This window comes from Physella acuta, unplaced genomic scaffold (assembly GCF_028476545.2).
Source record: "Physella acuta isolate Inbredline_101_S28 unplaced genomic scaffold, ASM2847654v3 ptg001126l, whole genome shotgun sequence".
NCBI lineage: Eukaryota > Metazoa > Mollusca > Gastropoda > Physidae > Physella > Physella acuta.
Window position 1 is genome coordinate 799,034 of NW_026732643.1, and position 21,808 is coordinate 820,841.

The 21,808-nt window shown below is 32.4% G+C and overlaps 2 protein-coding genes across 3 annotated transcripts; one reads left to right on the forward strand and one right to left on the reverse strand.

Annotated features, from left to right (window-relative positions):
• Positions 1–32: 32 nt before the first annotated feature.
• Positions 33–10,334, forward strand: LOC131956081 (transcriptional repressor protein YY1). Of its 2 annotated transcripts, none has more exons than XM_059320469.1 (9): positions 33–534; positions 2,948–3,091; positions 3,350–3,417; positions 5,339–5,497; positions 5,586–5,755; positions 5,880–5,945; positions 6,793–6,861; positions 8,012–8,098; positions 8,509–10,334. In XM_059320469.1, the coding sequence occupies exons 1-8, from the start codon at positions 102–104 to the stop codon at positions 8,067–8,069; spliced, it is 1,167 nt and encodes a 388-aa protein (XP_059176452.1). In that variant the 5' UTR covers positions 33–101; the 3' UTR covers positions 8,070–8,098; positions 8,509–10,334. The 2 variants fall into 2 exon arrangements, with proteins under 2 accessions (XP_059176452.1, XP_059176450.1); XM_059320467.1 differs by having other exon boundaries at positions 34–534; positions 8,012–8,115.
• Positions 10,335–11,255: 921 nt separating this feature from the next.
• Positions 11,256–20,448, reverse strand: LOC131956096 (RNA polymerase II-associated factor 1 homolog). Its single transcript, XM_059320501.1, has 13 exons — positions 20,291–20,448; positions 15,428–15,520; positions 15,160–15,281; positions 14,751–14,817; positions 14,539–14,640; positions 14,218–14,323; positions 14,032–14,100; positions 13,819–13,922; positions 13,056–13,172; positions 12,781–12,906; positions 12,503–12,605; positions 12,251–12,329; positions 11,256–11,868 (listed from the first exon to the last, which is right to left on the reverse strand). The coding sequence occupies exons 1-13, from the start codon at positions 20,356–20,358 to the stop codon at positions 11,441–11,443; spliced, it is 1,584 nt and encodes a 527-aa protein (XP_059176484.1). The 5' UTR covers positions 20,359–20,448; the 3' UTR covers positions 11,256–11,440.
• Positions 20,449–21,808: the final 1,360 nt, after the last annotated feature.

Here is a 21,808-nt window from a genome sequence, read left to right on the forward strand (position 1 = left end):
TAAAGAACCAAATTTTAGATTACGTAGTACGCAAGTTGACGAACAGTGGTGGGAACTATATCCCGCACTACCCTTCCCATTAGAATACAAGGGGGGAAAAGATGGCGTCTGTGATAGGTTCGGAGGTAGAAATACAAGAAGTTGAAGTAGATGCCATTCCCGTAGAAATGAAAATAGAAACAGTTGAAACTTCGGATGAAGTTTATGTACAGCCTATGATAGCCTTACAACCATTACCAGAATCAGCTGGAGAAGAAATTGTGTTACAAACTCGTGAAGAAGTTGTGGGTGATAATCTTGTTTACTCAGACTCGATACCAGTGCCCGCACCAGAAATTGAAATTTCAACAGAGGAAGTTATTCCTATGAGAAAAGGAAAAGGTGGAAAAAGAAAAGGGAAATCTAGAAACCTTGTTCAAACAAGTGGATTAAGTGTAAACGATTTTGGCGAAACGTCTGTGAAGAAATGGGAACAAAAGCAAGTGCAAATAAAAACTCTAGAAGGAGAATTTTCAGTTACAATGTGGGCATCAGGTAAGAACATTTTAGCATTTTTATTTCTAGTTCTAATTGTAATTTACATTCTCTCCAATATAATATTGACATCTAGTCAAACTAATGTTGCTTTAGACTTCAGAAATCACTTTAAAAATGTGAGTTTTTGTAGGGAAAATATAAATAAAACTGGACTTGCTGGTAGCTCTCAGTTCCTACAAGCTTGACCTACAAATGAACTGGGAGGTGCTTTGCGGTGTGTCTCTAGCGTGTGAATATTGATATTAAGTTTTTTGTTTGATTTTTAAACTTTCTATAACATTTTCCCACTTTGTTTTGGTTTGTTTTGAAACTAAGTCGGCCATTACTATTCTATGGGCGCCGCCATATTCTTCATGAAAATGGCGGAGGTAAAATTGAAGATGGCGACTGGGCGCCATTTTGACATGGTAAAATTTCTGAACAAATAGGCAACACTGGCTTTTAGCTCACTTTATAGGACCTATATGTTTGGGAATTGTTGATTGATAAGATTATACTTTGATGTTACTATAATGTATTGCAGTTAGGATTAGTTAGATTACTGTTTTTTATAAAACAGTACAATTTTCGTGTCTTTATAACCTTGGATAACCTTGAAAGTCATCCATAACGGAACTAAGGGCGGAAGTAAAAATATTTTTCAATCGAGGTTATGACATCATAGCTAGAAAACGGGTTTTTGTTTTTCTAGTTTCGCTTTCGATTTAAGTAGATCTAGACTAGATCTATATCTATTCTGACTATTCTAGATATATATCAAGCCTTCATTAGCTTCCAATGAAATATTACAAATCTCTAGATCAAGTACAAGTAGATCGTCTTTATTATTATATTTATTAGGCCTAGATCTAGGCCTACTATATTTAATAAATTTAACTAGGGCCTATAATATATATGTATAGGCTATAATATATTAGTTTATTAATTGTAGGCCTATAATTAATAATTGTTTATTTGTAAAGGAGAGCTTTTAAAATATTTAGGCCTAGTATTTACTAATTACTAATTAAATTTAGGCCTAGGCCTTTAAATATTTCAGTCAATCAGATAAAAATAAATTTGTTGGCCTACAACAATTGATTAGTTTAAGTATGATGGATTTTTTTATATTAGTGTCCGATAATAGACTCCTCTGCACACATGCTTGCTAATGTCAATGCTTACCCCAACCCCTAATTTCTAACCATAAAGGTATTTGAGATTACAATAATACTACTAACAACCTGACACACCAATTTTAATTTTTTCTAAAGAGACTATTAACTATCTGACATGGGTATCTTCTAACATCCAATCTAGTATTCTAATAATGACTAAATACTAAACTAATGGAGATTTAGATGAATCCTATCATTATTGTTGACAATTTTGCCTACATGGCTGCATAAAAATAGGCCTCTATATTAAAAACTAAAGCTTGACAAAAAATTTCAAAATTTTAAATTTTATTTAAAGATATACAAATTCCAAAAATAAAATAAATGTTTCAAAAATAAAGATCTAGAACTTTTCCGATTAAGGGTACATTTTTATTTATTTTCATTAATCATACATTATATCCTAAAGTTCACATTCATATGACAAACATTAATTGGCTGTACAGAAACTCAGTGATCACTTTCTAACTGATGCACACTCTGGCTTTGACAATGAATGTGTATGACAAGGGAGAGGGTATTTGTATTTTGTTAGTTTTTAAAAATACATTTCAAACTGAATGTTAGCAGTTACGTACTATTATATAGTGCTTTTAAATACTTTTTTTGTAAACTGTACATTAAATTGATCAGTATAACATAGACCAAGCCCATTTGTGTATTTAGTAAGAAACACTTATTTTAATTAACAAACATTGCTGTGTGATATTATTTTAGCAACACCTTATTATTTGATTTACATAATAAAAATTAAGAATGTTATTAATATAATATGAATATAAGGCATGCAGGTAGCTTAAACAAAAAAATATATAATGGAGAGAAAATTGTTGCAATCTAAGTAGGCTGTATTACTACTAGAGTTAAGAGACAGTAATGATATTATTGGTGTAGTTCTGATATTTTTATTTACTTTGCTGACCAGACTCTTAATATAAGTAAAGTGCATTGGTACTAGTAGCAAACTACTATACAACACAAACCCTTTTCTACCCTCACTCTCAGATATCCATCAACATAGGAATAAATTCTCTACTTCTGTAGTGATTTCAGTGTGATGCTGTTGTCATTTCTTCTTATATGTATAGTTGCTTCTTCTATGTATTAAATGTAACTCTTGTGCCTTTATTTGTTGATATCCTTCTAAATTTTCTAAATATGTTGGTATTAATATTGTGTTACTATAAAAAATATTGGAATTGCACTAATTTTTGTTGTCTAAATGTGATGTTTATTTAATTCAAATATTGCAGAGGATCAGTCAAAGTTAGATGAAGATTCTGTAGCAGGGGATTCAGATGCTGATTTTGCTGAGTATATGACTGGAAAAAAATTACCTCCAGGTGGAATTCCAGGACTTGATCTTAGTGATCCCAAACAGCTAGCAGAGTTTGCCAGGTAGCTATTATACACAAGGAACAATTAGGCATATTTTAAGTGGTGTATCTAAATAATATCTTGTTTAAAAATTACATTTATTTTTTATTATGCTTAAATTATTAGAAATGTTACATGATTGGCAGCAGTTTACAAACATAGGTTTACACTTAATTGGTTTCAAATATGCTAATTTTTAACTAGTTCTTGTTCATGAGAAGACATGCCAATTTTTTGAGGAGAGATGTTTGTCGCCTGTTTTTTTTTTTCTTTCTCTTGTTGGGACAGGATAAAGCCTAGGAAACCAACAGATGATGTACCCCGCACAGTTCCTTGCCCTCACAAGGTAGGTAATTAAAAGATTTATGTACATTTTTAATATACTGTTACGGAAATATGTTTATAAAAAACCTAACCAATATTGTAAAACATAAGGCTTTGCCTCTTCAGTAGCTTGTGTGTAAATTAGGATTTACATATATATGCATACTCACATGCCATTTGTATTACAGTTCCTTAATAAACAGAAGTAAATAACATGTCGGACAATGGGAGTGAATTTTAAGATAATTTTTGGTCAGGAAACTAGTTCCTGCATTTTTGTTAGGAAAAGTTTTTGGTACTCAGGAGCTTTGTGAATGAATACATTTAAAATGAAATTTCATGGGCATAGTGCTGACCGCAGTATCCTTTCATATGCTGAGGTCACAGAAACAGGTGAACTCTACTTCACGTGTTGCATGGGACCGTATAAAGGTTCAAACTGGTACTTTACTTTTTTAACTATTGTTAGATTTGTATTTTTTCAATAAATAAGTTTTTAGATTTCCAGATTAGTATACCTAAAGGAATACCAAAACTTTTCTGCTATGCCAAAGCATATTTTAAAAAATATTTGTATGAGCTAGTATATTTATTTTTAAACCATTTCAAAATTTTCAAAAATATTAATAAAGAAAGATAAATATTTTAATCATGATTTTTAATGCCCATATAACCAGTTTTTCAATTATCATACATTTTAAGTTGTCTAAGGGGCTAATTTCATTTTATAATTTTTATTTTATTTAGCCTTAATATAAAATGTTCAGAAAGAATTTTCTAAACTTAATTTTTAAAGTTTATTTAAATAAACCAGTTATTATTCATTTATCAAAAACAATAGTTTTAAACCTAGATTTAAATATTATTGTGGAAATTTGGGCAGTAAATCAGAAGATGGGCATTTTTTGGCAAATTATATGATGATTACAGAAAAGATTTTGTACAGATGCAGACAGTATATATAAATTATGTCATATGTCTGTGGGGGAGGTGGGGGGGAGAAAAGTGTCAGACTCTAATGGAGGAAAGAATGGTTAGTTTATAAATGTATACTGTAATTCTTAAGAAGAATAAACAGGGAGTGATCTCCCCTAAACTTTCTCGAATATTCTTATATAAAATAACAGGGGATGGGAACTCGGGCTATAGACATGATTTTTAATCCATTTTAAATACTTAAAGTTTAAAAAATAGAATAAAATCTGTAGACAAATTAATTGCACACCAAGTGAACGCCAAATAAAAAAGTGCATAATAGTGCGCAATATTATTAGTATGTTTAAAATTTACATTAGTTTTTTGAGAAATCGGAAGTAGCGTAAATTACTACTTCCGGTCAACGGAAATTACTCAAAATTTAACAGAAGGTAGAGAATTAGATCTTTTACTTACATGTGAAATTTCATTTATCTATCTGAAATAGTACTCAAGTTATAGGCTTTTGAAAAATTCAAAGTAGGAAAAGTACCACTTCCGGTTATCGGAAATCGCTCAAAAGTTGATACTGATCTACGATTTTGATAAAATACTTATATATGAAATTTCATCAACCTAGCTGTAACGGTACTCAAGTTATCGTGTTTACAGACAGACAGACAGACATACGGACAAGATTGCAAAATTATGTTTTTCCGTATCAGTGAGGTGTAAATATATATATATATATATATATATATATATATATATATATATATATATATATATATATATATATATATGAACATTTTTATATGATATGAACATTTATAGACATCCTATTTCACCATTTCTCTTTGACAAAATAAAGATAGCCAATCCATAGTATCATAAGCAATTACGTTTGAGCTATTATCTGGTCAATGATTTTAAACTGGAATTAAATCTTGCATTGCACAAGATTAAGGATACGGGTACTAATATACCTTTTTCCATTTTGTTTCAATAAAGTTGTATTTATATTTCAGGGTTGTAATAAAATGTTTAGAGATAACTCAGCTATGCGTAAACACCTACATACACATGGTCCTCGGGTACATGTATGTGCAGAATGTGGAAAAGCATTCGTGGAAAGTTCAAAATTGAAAAGACATCAATTAGTTCATACTGGCGAAAAACCATTTCAGGTAAAACTATTTCTCAATTAACTTAACAGAGGCAAGTAGTATAGTAGCTTTGGGAACTATTTCATCATGTTTTTAAATATTATTTCAGTGTACATTTGAAGGTTGCGGAAAGCGTTTTTCTTTGGATTTCAATTTACGCACACATGTCAGAATCCACACAGGTGACAGGCCCTATGTGTGCCCATTTGATGGATGCAACAAAAAATTTGCACAGTCAACTAACCTTAAGTCACATATTCTCACCCATGCTAAAGCAAAGTAAGTTTTACTGTTACATAATTCTAAATAATAATAAGATGATGTAAATGGATGCCTTTACAAAGTTGAATTGAGAATAAAACTTGTAATAGTATGTAAAGTACCACTTTTATTCTATTTAAAGGGTTGACAGGTCTTCAAAGACAATGTTAGTGTTTTCAGATCAGGGATCAGTAGATGGTGACCAGTGGTGAGTGTAAATTCTATCCAAATGTGTTTTGTTTTGGTACTATTTATTACATTCCTTAAACTCAAATAAAAGCAGAATCACAATTATTTAAAAATTAATTTTTTGTGTATCATATGAGCAGACTTGCGTGATGTCCTACCATAAGTGGAATTGTTCATCTGTTTACAAAAAAATCTTGTCTTATTTTCGCCATTACTCTTTTATCAAAGTTTGTTCCACTAAATAAAAAATAGAAAATTTTACAATTTAAAAATTGAAAAGAAAAAAAGTTTGTGGGAATGCTGTTATTTTTCTTTGGTTGGTTAAAGTAGGGCTCTTGAATTTGTTGTAAATTAGCACAATATTTATTAACAATATATTAACCAACTGACGACCAATGCACCAACTAATAACTGCTAATTAACTAGTCTAGAACATGTTTCAGCATTTGTGTTCAAATAGCCTATTGCTTAACAAGTCAGGAACACAGAATTTTTAGAAGGTTTCCCACCATTTCATAAATTTTCTAGGGGTAAGCTCATGGTTGCTAAACTGAAACTTCTCGAATACGAAATGTCTGGGAGATGAGCTTGGCAGCTGGGGACAGCAGCTCTTCTAGCCCAAAATCAAACAACTGCTGCCTTGTAATTTGCTCTTATTTGGACAGAGGTTATGGAAGCAAATTAAAAAAGAAAAGCAGACTGAATTGGGAGTCAAATGCCTATATGGCGCATAACAAGTTAACATGTAATACTTAACACTAGCAGAAGAAGAAACATGAATTTTCTTGTGCTTGTCATGTTTTTGTACATACATACATCCATGTAGTTGTGGTGTAAATGTTAGTGTATTAATACTTTTCTTTCAGTTTGTCAGATGATGGGTTGTTAGTATTTGATGCGAGAGGACAGTCAGCATACCAAATACCTGGAGCACAGTAAGTAGAAACATTATTCAATATTTCTATGTAATTTAAATATAATTAAAACTGTAGACATACAAACACGTGTTGTCCACTAATTATAAATGATTAAAGTTTGGCCATGACAGCCAATGTATCAGACATATTGTCCCAATACTAGCTAAATTTATTTAAAATTGTGCCTTGTTTCACCATTCCACTTTCATCACAGTTTGTTCAGCTAAATTAAATAAAAATCAAATTGAAAACGTATGGAAAATGCAATTATTTCCCCATGGCATTCATTTACTGACATGTTGACAATGTGGAAAATGTTAACTGCCGAGATTGCGGGAGCTTTAAAAATGAACACAGTATTTTAGAAATGTTTTGAGGAATTTTCTTTAAAATACAGAAATATTTTTAAGGAAATAGTATGTGATCAACCCACTAGACAAATTAACAGAAAATATGAAGACATTCAGCATTTACCTTTTATTCCTATAGCCTACTACAACGTTGTATTTAGCAAGTCAAGAACACATGAACTTCTCATGCAAACCAAAAAATCCAATATAGTCTTAGATTGTTACAGCAGCATCTACTTTTGCAAGAAACAAATTGTTGTTATAGTTGAACTGTTTTATTATAGTTACATTTGGGGGGGGGGGTCCATGTTTTTTTTAAAGTCAGCTGTAATTCATCATCTTTTCCTGTTTGTGCCCAAGACACATAGGGCAGATGAAGTAGAGTTGATCTGTTTCAAGTGTAGTCCCACACCTAACATGAGTCAGTAACCCATCAGAGCTTGACGAACTCAGAGTTGAATTACAGGCTTAAGCCCGTGATTATAACTTGACTTTTTGGTTAGCAATCTAGCACTATACCTCTAGGCCAAACCATCCCCAGGCTTGATTTTAACTTAATAAAACTATACCAAATCTATTATTTAATATTAGTATTTGTTTTCTGCTTAGCAAAGTAGTATCTGCTATTATGTTCATTTTTTTTGCTTCAAATTTCTCTTTTTATGTATGACTGTTCCTACTTTTGGTGCCAGAGGTAGGCATCAGGCATATCTGGGCATATAAATTATTTATATCTTTATAGAGAAATATTTCAGATTATTTTATTTCCAGTTAATTTTTGACAGTAATATTAACCTTACATATTTTTGTTTCAACAGAGCAGGACAAGCCCTTGCTTATGTGACTATTCCGCCAGAATCTCCAGGTTGGGGCTGAAACAGGTTTCAGGGATGAATGTGTGAAATGTAAGGCTTATCAACAGGTACATTAATTAATAATTAAACCTTAATAATTTCTGCAATACAGGCAGTATTTAATTTAGGTAATGTCTTTGTTGTAACAGACTAATTTTTAATAAACTTCCGAACAGTGATTGTTTTTTTTAAGGATAAATAGTAACCATTTATTTTAACCATTATACTTCACACACAATAAGTACCACATTAGAATAAACAAATTAAAAATGGGATTAAAAATATTTTAATTTATAAATTTAATTTTAAAAATGGCTGCATAATGGGATAACTATTAAAAAATCTTCCTTACACATCAAATAAATGCTCTTACAAACATTTCACAGTACTTTAACATGAAAAATTAACAGTAATTATAGTGTTTTTCAAATATGGTTTATTTATACAGAATTTTGTTTCAGGATTTGTAATGAAAGACCACTGAACTAGGAATAAATTTAGAGCTACAACTTGGATTTTGTTGCCTAATACTCTACAAGTCACTACATTTTGTGTGTGTATGTAAATAGAAATCAAATTACTTTATTGGAAGCTAGCTTGTTTAAAAAAGCAATAAAAAGAAATATTCTGGCTTGTACAATAAAATAAATACCTATCTTACATTTACCAATGGACATTTCTACAGCCAATTAATGAAAATAGTGTTTTTAAAAAGACGTACAAGCATGAAGTGGTCATGGTTAAACCAATGCCTCAACTTTGGTAGGCAACAGTTTTCAGTGTTGAGAGCAGAAGCGTGTTGTCTAGCTATACTTATGCAAAGATTCATTTTAGCTTATCCACTTTTTAAATCTTTGTTTTGAAATAAGGACACTATTAGACAGCTTTTTCTAAAGGGAAACATGAAGCTGTTAGAAATACATTAATCATGTGAGAATTTTTCCCAGGGTTGTCTCCTTGAATTCTATTAAGTTATTAAAAGTTACTATTTTTAAAAGAATGTCAGTATTTTCAGTGTCATACACTCTTTCTTGTCAACTGTTATTTTTTTTGTTAAGATTTTGTTAAGATACTGTATTTGGTCTATATTTTATCATTTTTACTTTAGATGCTTCATTCATAAGTTTTCTGATAAAAGAGCTAACATGATTCTTTTACTTAAAAAGTAGAACTATATTCCAATAATTGGCACATATTGTATCAAAAAGTTTGTGGTGCCTTAAATAATGGTTAAGTTTTCTGACTAGCTTTTGTTATGTTTGGGGTAATTTGATGTGTATGGCATTAACTTGTACACACACTTTGTAACTAAACAGTACCACCATTGCTAATTTAATGGGACTTTGTATTTTGACATTTTTTTAACAGATTTGTTTTGCCTAGTGTTATAATACATTCGGCAGAAATAGTGATATTTTTTTATATTTTAACTCTTTGCTTTTTTTTTTTTTTTCATTCTTCAAAATCCAACTTGGTTTTGAAAGTCTTGCAAGGGTGTATTTTTGGTTTTTCTCTCACTGATGTAGGCAGCCAACTGGAAATAATTTTTTTTGTAGCAGATACCTTAATTGAAGTTTTGCATATGAATAATATATATATTAAAATTCAACTGACTCTTCTAAAAACCATACAAAATATCTCAGTTCATCAGCTTCTTTTTTTTGTGTTAAATATTTGTAAAATTATTAGACTTCCTGTCAAGAGTAATTTTTCCAACTCATTGGTGGAGAATGTTTCATAATTATCAGATGAGTTGCATGTTAAGTATCATTTAAGTTATATTAAGCCTTCCCTTAGAACTTAAAATCTATTCACTAAAGACTTGTGTGTGCTAAGAAAGAAGTATCTTTATCACGGACATTACGAAGCTACTTTCTGCAGCCTTTGTTCCAATCAATAATTAATATAAAGCCAAGTCTTAGTTTAACTTTCATAAGTTTTTTTTTTTTAACTGGGTGTTTGCTGCACTGTAGATCAGTTAGTAGATGGCACAGGCAGTTTTTTTTAATTTAAAGATTGTACAAGTTATGGTGTATTGACAGTATTGTTTACAGCAGAATTTTTTTTTTTTTGTATCAGGTTTGTGTCATTAGATGTTCTCATTATATATGGTCCAAGTCTGCTCTTGTCCCAATTTTTCATATCTGACCACTCAATTCAAGATTTTGTATATAGCTATAATGAAACATTTATTTCATTTTGTCATTATGTTTAATTACTGTGTAATAAAAAATATGATGGCCATTTCATCTTCATGAATTGTAAATAAATTCTGAATTATAATTGCACAAGTTCATTTATTTCATGCTTTATTCTAATCCTTTAGCTTAATAATTAATTTAAAGCTTCAAGTACCCCAGGACTATTTTTCAAATGAGCAAAGTGTAGTATGATAAGCAAGGAATAGCAGAGGTTTGCTTTCAATGATTTAGACTTTTTGGCAACCAGATGCAAGACTACTACAAAAAGAATGTATACCAGCTATTAAATTTTGCTTGGAATCAGCTATGGAGGGGGGGGGGAGCTTCTTTTGGATTTTAAAAAGGGCATAGCAATTATATTGCAAAGCCAAATGTTTAAATTTTGATTAAATTTCAAGACCAACAACTGAAACAAACTCAACTAAGAAAACGGGAAATTGTAAGAAATAACTTACTCCGTTTGTAAATCTGTTTTAGTGTGTTACACTCCATTTCAAATAAAGTAGCTGTGCACAACAGTATGTGAAAGGTTAGACAAATCCCAGTGGAGCAAGGAAAGAAGGTAGAGATGGATGTGTCATATGCTGAGGGAATTGGTAACAAGAACTACTGGACAAGGTATTTCATGAAATCAACTAGGATCAAGAAAAAGAGGGAGACCTAAAACAGCTGGTGCAGAGAAATGAAAAAAAAATGTAAGTAGCAAAGGACAGAAAAGTATGGAAGGAAGGATGCTATGCCCCACTGGGAGTTGAAAAATGTGAAAAGTTTTTACTAACAATTGAAGTTGCCCATCTTACTTGGTTAAGTTGTTCCTCACATTGAGCACAAATATACCAACATCATTCCAGGTAATGTGTTAAATGTTTTAAGGTGTCAATCTGTAAATTTGGGCACTTAAGTCATTTATGGGCCATTTATATAAATTAGGTTTCCACCAAGAAAAATCGATTCTAACACATTAAAATGACATTTAGTTAAATTTTGAAAGAAGAATAAGATGACAATACATTTAGAACTTTTAATTCATAAAATAATAACATAAAAACATGACTGATAGAGTGAGTAGCTATGTACAGCCTGTAGAACATGGTTAACAGTCAAATGCTGACAGAAACATTGCCGCAGTGTAATACCAAATCTGCCCTGACACATCAGACATTGGTTTGTCACCCTTCTAATGACTACCCTTCTAATCACTGTCTTCTGAGCTGCTGGCTGATCCAAAAATCTCCTCTTCATCTTTTTTACCTTTGTCCTCTGCCTCACTACCACTGCCCTGTTCACTTGGACTCTTGCTTCTGCTCCTGCTTCGACTTGGACTTTTACTTGGACTTTTACTGGCACTGCGTGATCTGCTTCCAGATCTGCTGCGACTTCTGCTCCTGCTAACACTTCTGCTTTTACTTCTACTTGCACTGCGACTCCTGCTGCGACTTTTGCTACTGCTGCGGCTCCGGCTTCTGCTAACACTTTTACTTCTGCTTCTGCTGACACTTCTGCTCCGACTCCTGCTCTTTTCACTACCACCCGATTTGACACTTGTTTTATCCTCTTCATCAGAGTTGTCTCCCTCTTCATCCTCACTTCCAGCACCGTCCTTCAACTCCTCAGAGGTCACTGGAGGAAACACAAAATATAAGTCCATTATTTGAGCAAATCAAAGGTTTTAACAAGTCAAACTATTCATTATAAACAAAAGGTCAATGTAAAAATTATTTTTTAAATAGACTTTTATTAAATACTGAAAAAAACTGCTTAATAATATGTAGACTGAACACTGATACTTCAGTAGCAATGATGTCAATTTTCTAATTCTAGCAAAGTTAAAAACACTAAATGTAGGCAGCATTTCCATAAAATGTCCACCATAATTAATGATAACATATGAAGAGATAACTAACTTTTATAGTAGCAAAAATGCTTTTTTTTGTCTTGTGTTTCCTTAAAACAGATGTTACTATGTATTAGATGAAAATAAAATTGATAAACCAGCAAATACCTTCAGCAGTTAAACTGGGCATTGGCTCATCTTCTTCTTCCTCTTCCCCTGGTGGCTCTAACATCTGCATACGACCCTCCTGGAGACATTTCAATCATTAAAAATGAAACAAAAGAAAACTAAGAAAGCTAAACAAAAGATTGACCAATTAAAACGACTTTTTAAAACATAAAGATGATTGGATTGCTGGTAAAGATAGAGATAAAATATTAGGTAATAAAAGCTGTAATGAGCAGATTTCACTGAACAGACCTGAGTATCCAGCTCTTTCTCTTGCAGCTCTCTGTGTTTCACAATTAGTCGGGACCTCAGCTGGGCATTTGCTACAGTTTTTCTGCGTTTGCTTAGTCGCACTCTGTTTAGATAAAACACAATCTCAAATTTATTATTGAGACATGAAACAAGGGATGTATTTGAATCAATTGAGTGTATTTTGTAATTTAACATCTTTCTGTGTACAGATCTGTAAAGTATTTGCCACTTCAAGAGTAACTGGCCTATAGTCCAAGGTTAGAAAGCTGATAACAAACCTGGTTTCTAGTTCATTATAATAAACCCCATCATCTCGCATAATGAAAAAATAGGTTTCTTCGTAGCCTTTGGAAAGTTTATTTTTGACATTCCAGTTATACTCTCTAGCCAGAAGATATTCATACCTAGAATGAAAAATGATCAAATTAGACATATATGTCCAGTAGGAATAAAAATAAGAACAGACTAGATATATTGACTATATAGTTATAAAATCCAACTAAATGACTACGCAGAAATTATAAAAGTAGAAGCAAGAAAATTGTCAACTTACGTGTCACCCTCCTCGTATTCAAGGTTAATTTCTGCATCCCGTTTTCTCTTGCGTAATGTTTCATCAGTAGGGAGGAAATAGGCCACAAACTGCTCACCACTTTCATCAACAGCACCTCTATTTGTGAAAGAAGAATATTGGATTAAAATGATAATGATATTCAACAGTAAATATTAAAGTGATCATTTCTTATAATAAAAGATAAAACTGATGATACATTATGGATGATATAAAACAAACTGATGATTATAAAACATTAGACTGAGGATATATACTGAAACATAAAACAGATGAAGACTATTTGAACATTAAACTGATGATGCCTAATGGAAGCATATTAAACTAATAATACACTACAATAATGGAATAGTTCTCAACAGGAAGAGCACATTTCAACTCATCAAATCACCATTAGCATTGAAACAGTACTATATCACAAACTGTTCAAACACTACTCAGAGGAGATACAGGAAATATTTTGTTTAAATATCAGAAATCCTCATAGATGCGGGCAGTAAATTCAGCCTTTATAGATTAACTGGATAAAGAACTGTTGTAAATTAATGTTATTTTCTTTTTTATATTTTTAAATAACTTTTATTGAAAATATTTTTTGACTGTAGTGGGTCATTTGTTCCATCTAGTTAATGAGAAATGAAGTCTATTGGTATATGGTATAGACAATTTTTTGGCTGTGTCTAGAATAAGCTAGATCAAAAAGTAAGTAATACCAAGAAAACATAGGTGATATAGAAAATGTTACCTGATCATAGCTTGGGACATTTCCTCTATTTGCACTGGTGCAGAGTAGCCTTTAGGAGCAGGGTCAGAGTCAAACAGGACTTGAGCAAAGGGGTGTTTCCACAACTGAAAGTGTCAAACCAAAACTAGTTGAATTCTAAAGTTGAAACAACATCATTGCATGGGGCAGTTAAGAGAAATATAAGACATGGCAAGTAAATGATCTGATGGCTACCTTAAAATCAGGGAATACTTCCATCACTTGAACTGGTGTTACTCCTGGTTTACTGTAGTGTTTCTGTATCTATTAGATAAAATTTGCTTGATTAGCAGATTCCAGTTTAAGTATTTCTTACCAAAGAAAGGTGAAGAATCCTATATTATTATATTTAAAGAGAAATGCTATTGGTATAATACACACTGGTTGCTTAGCCTTTTCAAAAGTGTTATTGATAGCATTGATCTGACTTTGTCTGTCTTTGTACAGGTCTTCCTCTTTCATTATACGCTTTATCTTAAAGCCCACTCTGTTGAAAACAAAATTGAGATTTAATACATTTCAGATAAAAAAAAACAGAAGAAAAGCTAAAAATTAACTGAAATTTTAAATCATTTATAACTATTGTACTATTCCCCAAATTAAAAAAAAGTATTTTAAAGAATATTAAAATAATTTAGTCAGCTGAAAACAATATCTTACAAAATAGGAATATAAAAAATAAGCCAGATATTTGGAACTCACTTAGCTTCAGATTTGTCTGCCTTTTGAATAAATCTGTTATACTCTGTTGAAATGTACTCAGTTTTGCGCAACCACGAGACATTGGTGTTGTGATGTCTTGACCTGAAATAAGTTATTTAGAAAGTTGGTATTTTTATTAGAAAACACTAACATGGCATGTTTATTTTCACTTTGTTGAAATATGAGCTTTCATTAAAACAAAAATACAAAACCTTTTAGCATCTCCGGGTGTGTTGAGATCTTCTTCCAAAAGTCTTTCATCTTCTGGCTCTGGATATGCTGTTGGTTACAAAGGAAAAGCTCATCAAATTTTTAAAGGCAATATATAGGAGCTGAGTCTAGATAAAGCACAAATATTGTGTACACTGCCAATTCAAATCACAAGACCAATTTTAGTCTCCCCCCCCCCCTCACAGATAGATGAAAAAGATACCATCCCCAAAACGTACAACAAGATGTCAAGACACCATTAAGATAGGTCATATGTGGAGCCAGGGGCAGTAACAGACAACTCTGGAAAGCTGTAGAAGGTAGCACATTACCCAACAACTGTTTCTGCTGTATGTGATGAGGATTTTTGATGAAATGCTTTAATAGCAAAAGTCAGTTTACTTAACTTACCATTGAGGTCTATTTTGTATGTGTCTGGGTTGATCAAATCTATGTTAACACCTAAATCATGCTCTGTCAATAGGTCATACTTAAAGGATCTTTCCAGTGAAGTTGGTTTGTATGTGTAGAATCTTGTAAGGAAATAGAACACAATATTAACATTATAAGTAGTAGAAAAATCATTCAAATTTAAAACTGAATACACTAGATATAATTTTTAAAATGCAATTATGGTTTTAAATTTATAATTTCTTTGGCAATACAATTCATAAAGTACCTGTTTGATTCAAAGGGGTAAGTAATAAACTTTGGATCAAATGGAATATCAGGTAGGGTGTTGTTATATTTCACTCTGCATACCAATTCAGATCTAGAAAAAAAAAAAGAAAATAGGATGATATGAATATGAATTAAAATCAATAGTTGATGTATTCTAATAATTTAAACAGTTTATCTTTAATATATAGGTTGACATTCCTTAAGTGGTGTAAAATAGGCTGTCCTGCATTTTTCCTGGTGGACTAAGTTCAATACATTATTCACTCAAACATTCAAGCACCCCTCTGACATTCGCTTCCTATTTTTTTGTGGATAATGACCTGCTCATAATGAAAAATATGGACTTTGAACCCTTAAATGATTTTTTTCTGAACAATCCCAAATTATTTAGTTGTCGTGGAAGTATTATCTCATTGGGGTGGCATTTTTCCTCAGCCACCGACAACAAACATTTTTTTCGGTGGACAAAAAGATCTCCGAGGGCCGGATGAGAGGACCTCACGGGGTGCATGTGGCCTGCGGGCCGTAGTTTGGAGACCCCTGGGCTATACAAAGCAAACACATCAGCCTAGGCGAGCGGTGACCATCATATAAATGCCTTTATATTGGAAGAAAGTCCTCACCCATGAAACTTCATACAGTCATTATACTAATAATTAACTATAGGCCTACTTAGTATAATAATAAATAAAGTATAAAATAGATAAGATAGAATCTAGGTAATCTAGGTCTACATTTTTAGTACTAGATTTGCAGATCTAGTAGTCAGTAAATATAGTACTAGACCAAACCTAGACTCTAGAATCGATGATGCTCAGACCTCAAAAGGCTGAACTGAACACTGGCATTAGATTTTAGAATTAGGGTAGAGTAGCTAACTACTAACTAGCCTCGAGTCTACTAGGTAGAGCCTAGCCCGCCCTAGAGTCCTGACTTTAGTCCAGGATGACAACTGAACTGACGTCCTGTCCCAATCAGACTACAGTACTTTTAACTTTTACAGGACAGATTGATTAACTGAGTGATAGGGCCTAGATTATTAAAATAAACCAGGAGTGATCTCCCCTAAACTTTCTCAAATATTCTAATATAACACTACGGGGGATGGTAACTCGGGATATAGACATGATTTTTAATTCCTTTTTAATTACTTAAGGGCATGGCCGGGTGATGAGTACCAACTTCCTTATTTCCGAGTCTAAAGATGTAATACTTGGCTAATAGTTATAACTCAAAGAGATAAGCAGAAAAATATTTTTTTAAATTTTTTAAATCCTCCGTTGCCATGGTGACGACGGCCATATTGGATTTTATTGACGATTTTTAAATGGAAATAACTCAAAAATGGTTTGTACAAATTTCATAAAAACTTAATACAGTCTGGAGACACATGTGTTTAACACTTCCTATTGATTACATTTTCAAAAAAGAAGATAGTTTATTTTTTACTTTTTTTCCCATAAATCACTGTAAAAATTTCATTATTTCGTCCAATTTTTTCACTATTTCAACAATAAAATTTTTTTTTTTTTTAAATTTCCAAAAGTGTTCAATAAGTTTTATTTGAACATATATACAGAGTAACTGGAACAAATTTAGTTCAGTTCTGATAATTATTAACAAAGTTATTTCAATAATTGTTCACAAAAGTATCAAACTGAGAAAAACGCAAAAAACCAACAAAAAGTTGCAAAAAAAGAAAATTTACAGCTGTATGTCACTAAAATTGACCACATTTATTGCCTGAAGTATGGTGTTGCTGAATATATTCCTCCTGAGCTTGTTCAGCTGTTAGTTTCCTTTTTTTCTGGCTTTCTTTGTTTTACCTAGAGCTGTAGTAAAGCTGTTGCGAAGGCGTCTTTTTTGGCGTCCTTCACTGAGTCTTCGACTATGGTTTCCTTCTTTTGACAGCAATGCCATAGCATGCATGGGCCCAAAATTGAATAATGCTATCGCAGAAACAGCAGTATATTTTGCATGGTCTCGTGTCTAAAGCCAATTATGATAAGACGATGTCTTTGTTTATTGTGAATGGCCTTGTTCTGGATTCTTTTGCAGTTGTATACTTACGGTTTACAACATTTTTATTACTGCCACACCATGCTTGAAGCACTTTTTTCATCAATAGTAGCCACTACATCACAGTTACACTCTGAGCAAGGAAATGTATTGATAACATCAAGAAGCAAATCACAGTCGACAATAATTTTGCATGGCTGTTGTTTACAATTAGCACTACCATACTAGATGTAACAGTGCTTTCTTCTGTCTGTAAAAACTGTCTTACATTGCCGCAGTTTCTTAGTAAATGTGCATATTACATCTGCACCAGTGCTTGTCTGAATAGTGCTAGATTGAGTAGAGGTAGACTCTAGATGCAATCAGTTGCATTCGGACGTGCCCTTGCTTTAGTAAATTCGATAGATGTGTGTATCTATTTTTAGCGAGTGTTTTGTTCTACCCATTATCGAAAGAGAAACAAACTAAATCGTCTCACTGCTTATGATAATTCCCACAAACTAATCTAAACTGTTAATAGTATATTTAATTTAAATAATTATATGTTAAAATAATGTAAGTATTTCACAGAAGCTTAGAGAAACAAAACTAGATCAAACTTAGCAACGCGCTGAAACTAAGGGAATGTTTACTTCCGAAGCGAAACGACCAATCGCTAACTAGCTTCCGCCGTTGAATGCCAATGAAAAAATTGAGGTCAAAAATTTGCATACCGGAAAAACCCGACTGAGTAAAATAAACAACTTTATGACGTAGAAAAATAATCACATTAAAATAGGTATTTTGATTGGTCCTTTAATTTTAGAACAAATAAAGAAAGGAGGTCACGGCCTTTCCATTGATATGAAACACATTAGGCTTCCGCAAAATCTAATAGTACTTTTCTAGGTCGAAAAATGGCTATTTTTACTGAAAAAGTGATCAAATTACCCTGAACACACTACTTTGAACCCGGTTTTTCATAAATAAATAATGTTTTCAGGGTCATAACAATGTCATTTTTAGATTCAACGATGGTTATTCTGTATAGATCAAGTAAAAGTGGGAAATCGATGATTTAGTGGATTTATGACGAAAAGTACACCCGCCCATGCCCTTAAACTTTTTAAAATAGAATAGAATCTCATCGAAAAAAGAATTACGCACCAAGTGAACGCTAAACAATCTGTGTATAACAGTGTGGAATATTATTAGTACTTTATAAATTCGCATGCGTTTTTTGAGAAATCGGAAATAGTATAAATTACTACTTCCAGTCAACGAAAATTACTCAAAATTTGATAGAAGGCAGAGAATTAGATATTTTACCTACTTTATAAATTTCGTTTATCTATCTGAAATAATAATATAGTCAAGTTAAGTTAGGCTTTGGAAAAACCAAAAGTAGAATAAGTTCCACTTCCGGATACCAAAAATCGCTGAAAAGTTTTTATTAATACAAATGTATATTGTATATGACTATATGAAATTTCATCAACCTAGCTGTATTGGTACTCGAGTAATCACGTTTACAGACACACACACACACAGACATACGGACAGAATTGCTAAAACCAGTTTTTCTAACTCGATTATGTATAGAACACTGAAATTTTGATAAATTTGCATTTATTATTTTTGCTAGATTAAAATAAGTCCCCTATACTCAGTATGCCGTATAGATCTATATATGATGAAGAACTGAGGTGTAAAACGATGAAAACTGTCAAAATTTCATGTGATTTTTGTCCGTCCGGGATTTAAAGGGTCGATTCTAATTCTGAAATTCAGGTCAATTCTAAATTATAGTAAATATCGGTAATCTATTGTTTTAGGTACGTAAAATTGCCTGCGACTAGTAATGTACGAAAAAGTTACCTCATTGTTAAGGCTTTAATAGAAGTGTATTTGTGATATATTTGTGGCAAATATTATAGATAAATGAATTATAAACTTAAATCAATGGCTAAATATATCAATATAGGCAAGAAATTAACTTTTAACAGCAGTGTTTGCGAGCAAGATTTGCTATATAAAAAACGGCCACCTGTAAGTTAGAGTAGCTTCCCCTGAATCTCGCGCAATACTATAAACTATAAGTTTATAAAAAAAAACCTTCAACAAGATGGCTGCTATAGTAAATGAGCAATGTTGCATCAGTTGGAAACATGGCTAGTTTTCATATATTACTGAAAAGTTTTAATTCAATTGTTTAAAAACAGGTGACCTAAAAAAATTAAAATGTTTAAATCATAAAAATTAAAAATCTATATATATAATTCTCTTCTGGGAGCCGTTAGAAAACAAGCTGCAAGCGCCTCCTTGCAGTCCCCTCTCTTTCTCTCTACCACTACCACCCCCACCCCACATTGTCTGATGAGCTGTGGTCACGCTAAATGTTTACAAAGCTAAATGTTTACAAATCATAGAGCAGTAGAGCCGGGTTTCTATTAGGGGCAGATAATTTAGTTCGATTTTAAACTTACAGGAGGTAACTAAGAAATAACTAAGAGGAGGCTGCTTTCACGGGGGGGTAGGGTCGGGGTTAGGGGAAAGGTGGGGGGGTTTAGTGTTTTAAAGCAAATATTTTCAGTGGCAGCATTGGTACTGTCGAATTCACAAATTATGAATTACTGAAAAATAGAAAATAAAACAACTAGGCCTAAATAGCGGCGTATGATACGCTGCGGGTCGGCTCGTATTTAATATATAAGAATTAAGATTAGGCCTATTTTTAAGTATTTTAACTTTTAAGAATAAGATTAAGTTTAAGACTTAACTTAAGATCAACAATTTTCTAAGCCTACATCTGTACATCATCCTATTTTTTATAGGCTAGATTTCTTGTCGTAGCTTTAGTTACCTCTTGTCTCCTGGTCTAGATCGTTTGTCTCTTTCATCTCTTCTTCCAGTTTGTACCGTAGGAGGCATTTCCAAGTATTATTATTCAATTTATTGAGTTTTACACTGGACTAAGATTGTGTTGTTAAACAATCAGGATAAATTCTAATGGTTCGTCCGCATACCGAAAAGCAACGTAAATCACTAGATAACAACCTTAATATATTTTCTTCGTTTCTATATCGAGATTTGGATAGGTGTAATGCGAATTAAAATTAACGTATTTGCAACCACATTTGCACAATTTTAAATTATCACGTTAAAATGTGTATTTCGTGTAGAACTGTAATAATTTATTAGTTGTGTGAGGTTGGTGGGGGGGGGGGGGGGGGAGAATGAGGAGTAAGGACTCATCCAAAAATGACGTCACGCTTTTTGGACGATTTTTCCTCCCTTCAGTCACTCATCGTCACGAAATGACATAGCACTTCAGCCAAAATTGCACTTAGATTTTATTAGAACATCTATTTTTTTTCTAAAAAAAAATTGACTGAGCTTAGTCAACATAGATTTATGTAATCATTTTCTACTACGAGTTACTAAAACAGTTTTCTAAAGCGCGTATTAACGGCTAAAATTCAGTTTCTAACATTACTAATACTTTTTCAAAAATTGTGGCGTCGCACTATCTGACGGGAAATTAATTAATAAAACTGAAAATAGATAATGAATTGCAACAATTTAATTTAAAAATTAAACATCTGCATTTTATTAATCAGGTGCGTTTCCTTGGGGGGGGGGGGGTCCATAAAAGACGCCACACTGAGAATGGAAGGGGTTTGGAATTTAGGGGATAGTGGTGTATTAGTATCAACCATGAAACCGAGGTGGACAGTCCATTCTCCCCCCCCCTCCCCCGAGCTGTGTAAATAAATAGAGCACTTGGAACAACTGACTCTCTTTGAATTAAAAAAAATCAGTTTCTGTAAACTTGCGTCATGATTTTAATTTATAGTATATATCTTAAAGTTATATTTACGTTTATAAGAAAAATGTTTTGTAGAACAGTTAATAAATAGCAAACAACTATTCTGTATAAGGGGTCGTCCATAAATGATGTCACACTCGTAGGGTGAGGGGGGGTCCGTAATTTTGTGACGATGTGTGATGAGGGAGAGGGGGGGGGGGGGTTCAGATGGTGCGACGTCACACTTTTACATTATAAAAAAGCAATGTTAAAAAACGAATTTTAGACGTTATTTTGCGTTTTAGAAAACTGTTTTAATAAATTTTAATAACAATTGATTAAAATACTACATTTTGACAGTTCAGACAAGATTTTGGAAAAATTTAGCTGTTTTAAAAAAAATTCAACTGCAATTTTGAGGGGGGTTGTAGGCTGAGGTGTAACATCATTTTAGGGGGGGGGGTCTGGCTTTTTGTGACGACGTGTGACGGAGGGGAGGGGGGGGGGGTAAAAATCGTCAAAAAATAGCGTGATGTAATTTATGGATGACCCCTAACAAAGCAAAAGGATAAT

Excerpts from the sequence above, each read along its gene's own strand:
- LOC131956081 (XM_059320469.1), top strand. The coding sequence starts at position 102 with ATGGCGTCTGTGATAGGTTCGGAGGTAGAAATACAAGAAGTTGAAGTA. Across the intron at positions 5,498-5,585 it reads CTGGCGAAAAACCATTTCAG|TGTACATTTGAAGGTTGCGG; the intron begins GTAAAACTATTT and ends ATATTATTTCAG. Across the intron at positions 5,946-6,792 it reads TCAGTAGATGGTGACCAGTG|TTTGTCAGATGATGGGTTGT; the intron begins GTGAGTGTAAAT and ends CTTTTCTTTCAG.
- LOC131956096 (XM_059320501.1), bottom strand. The coding sequence starts at position 20,358 with ATGCCTCCTACGGTACAAACTGGAAGAAGAGATGAAAGAGACAAACGA. Across the intron at positions 15,282-15,427 it reads TACCCCTTTGAATCAAACAG|ATTCTACACATACAAACCAA; the intron begins GTACTTTATGAA and ends TTTCCTTACAAG. Across the intron at positions 12,330-12,502 it reads AGAAAGAGCTGGATACTCAG|GAGGGTCGTATGCAGATGTT; the intron begins GTCTGTTCAGTG and ends AAATGTCTCCAG.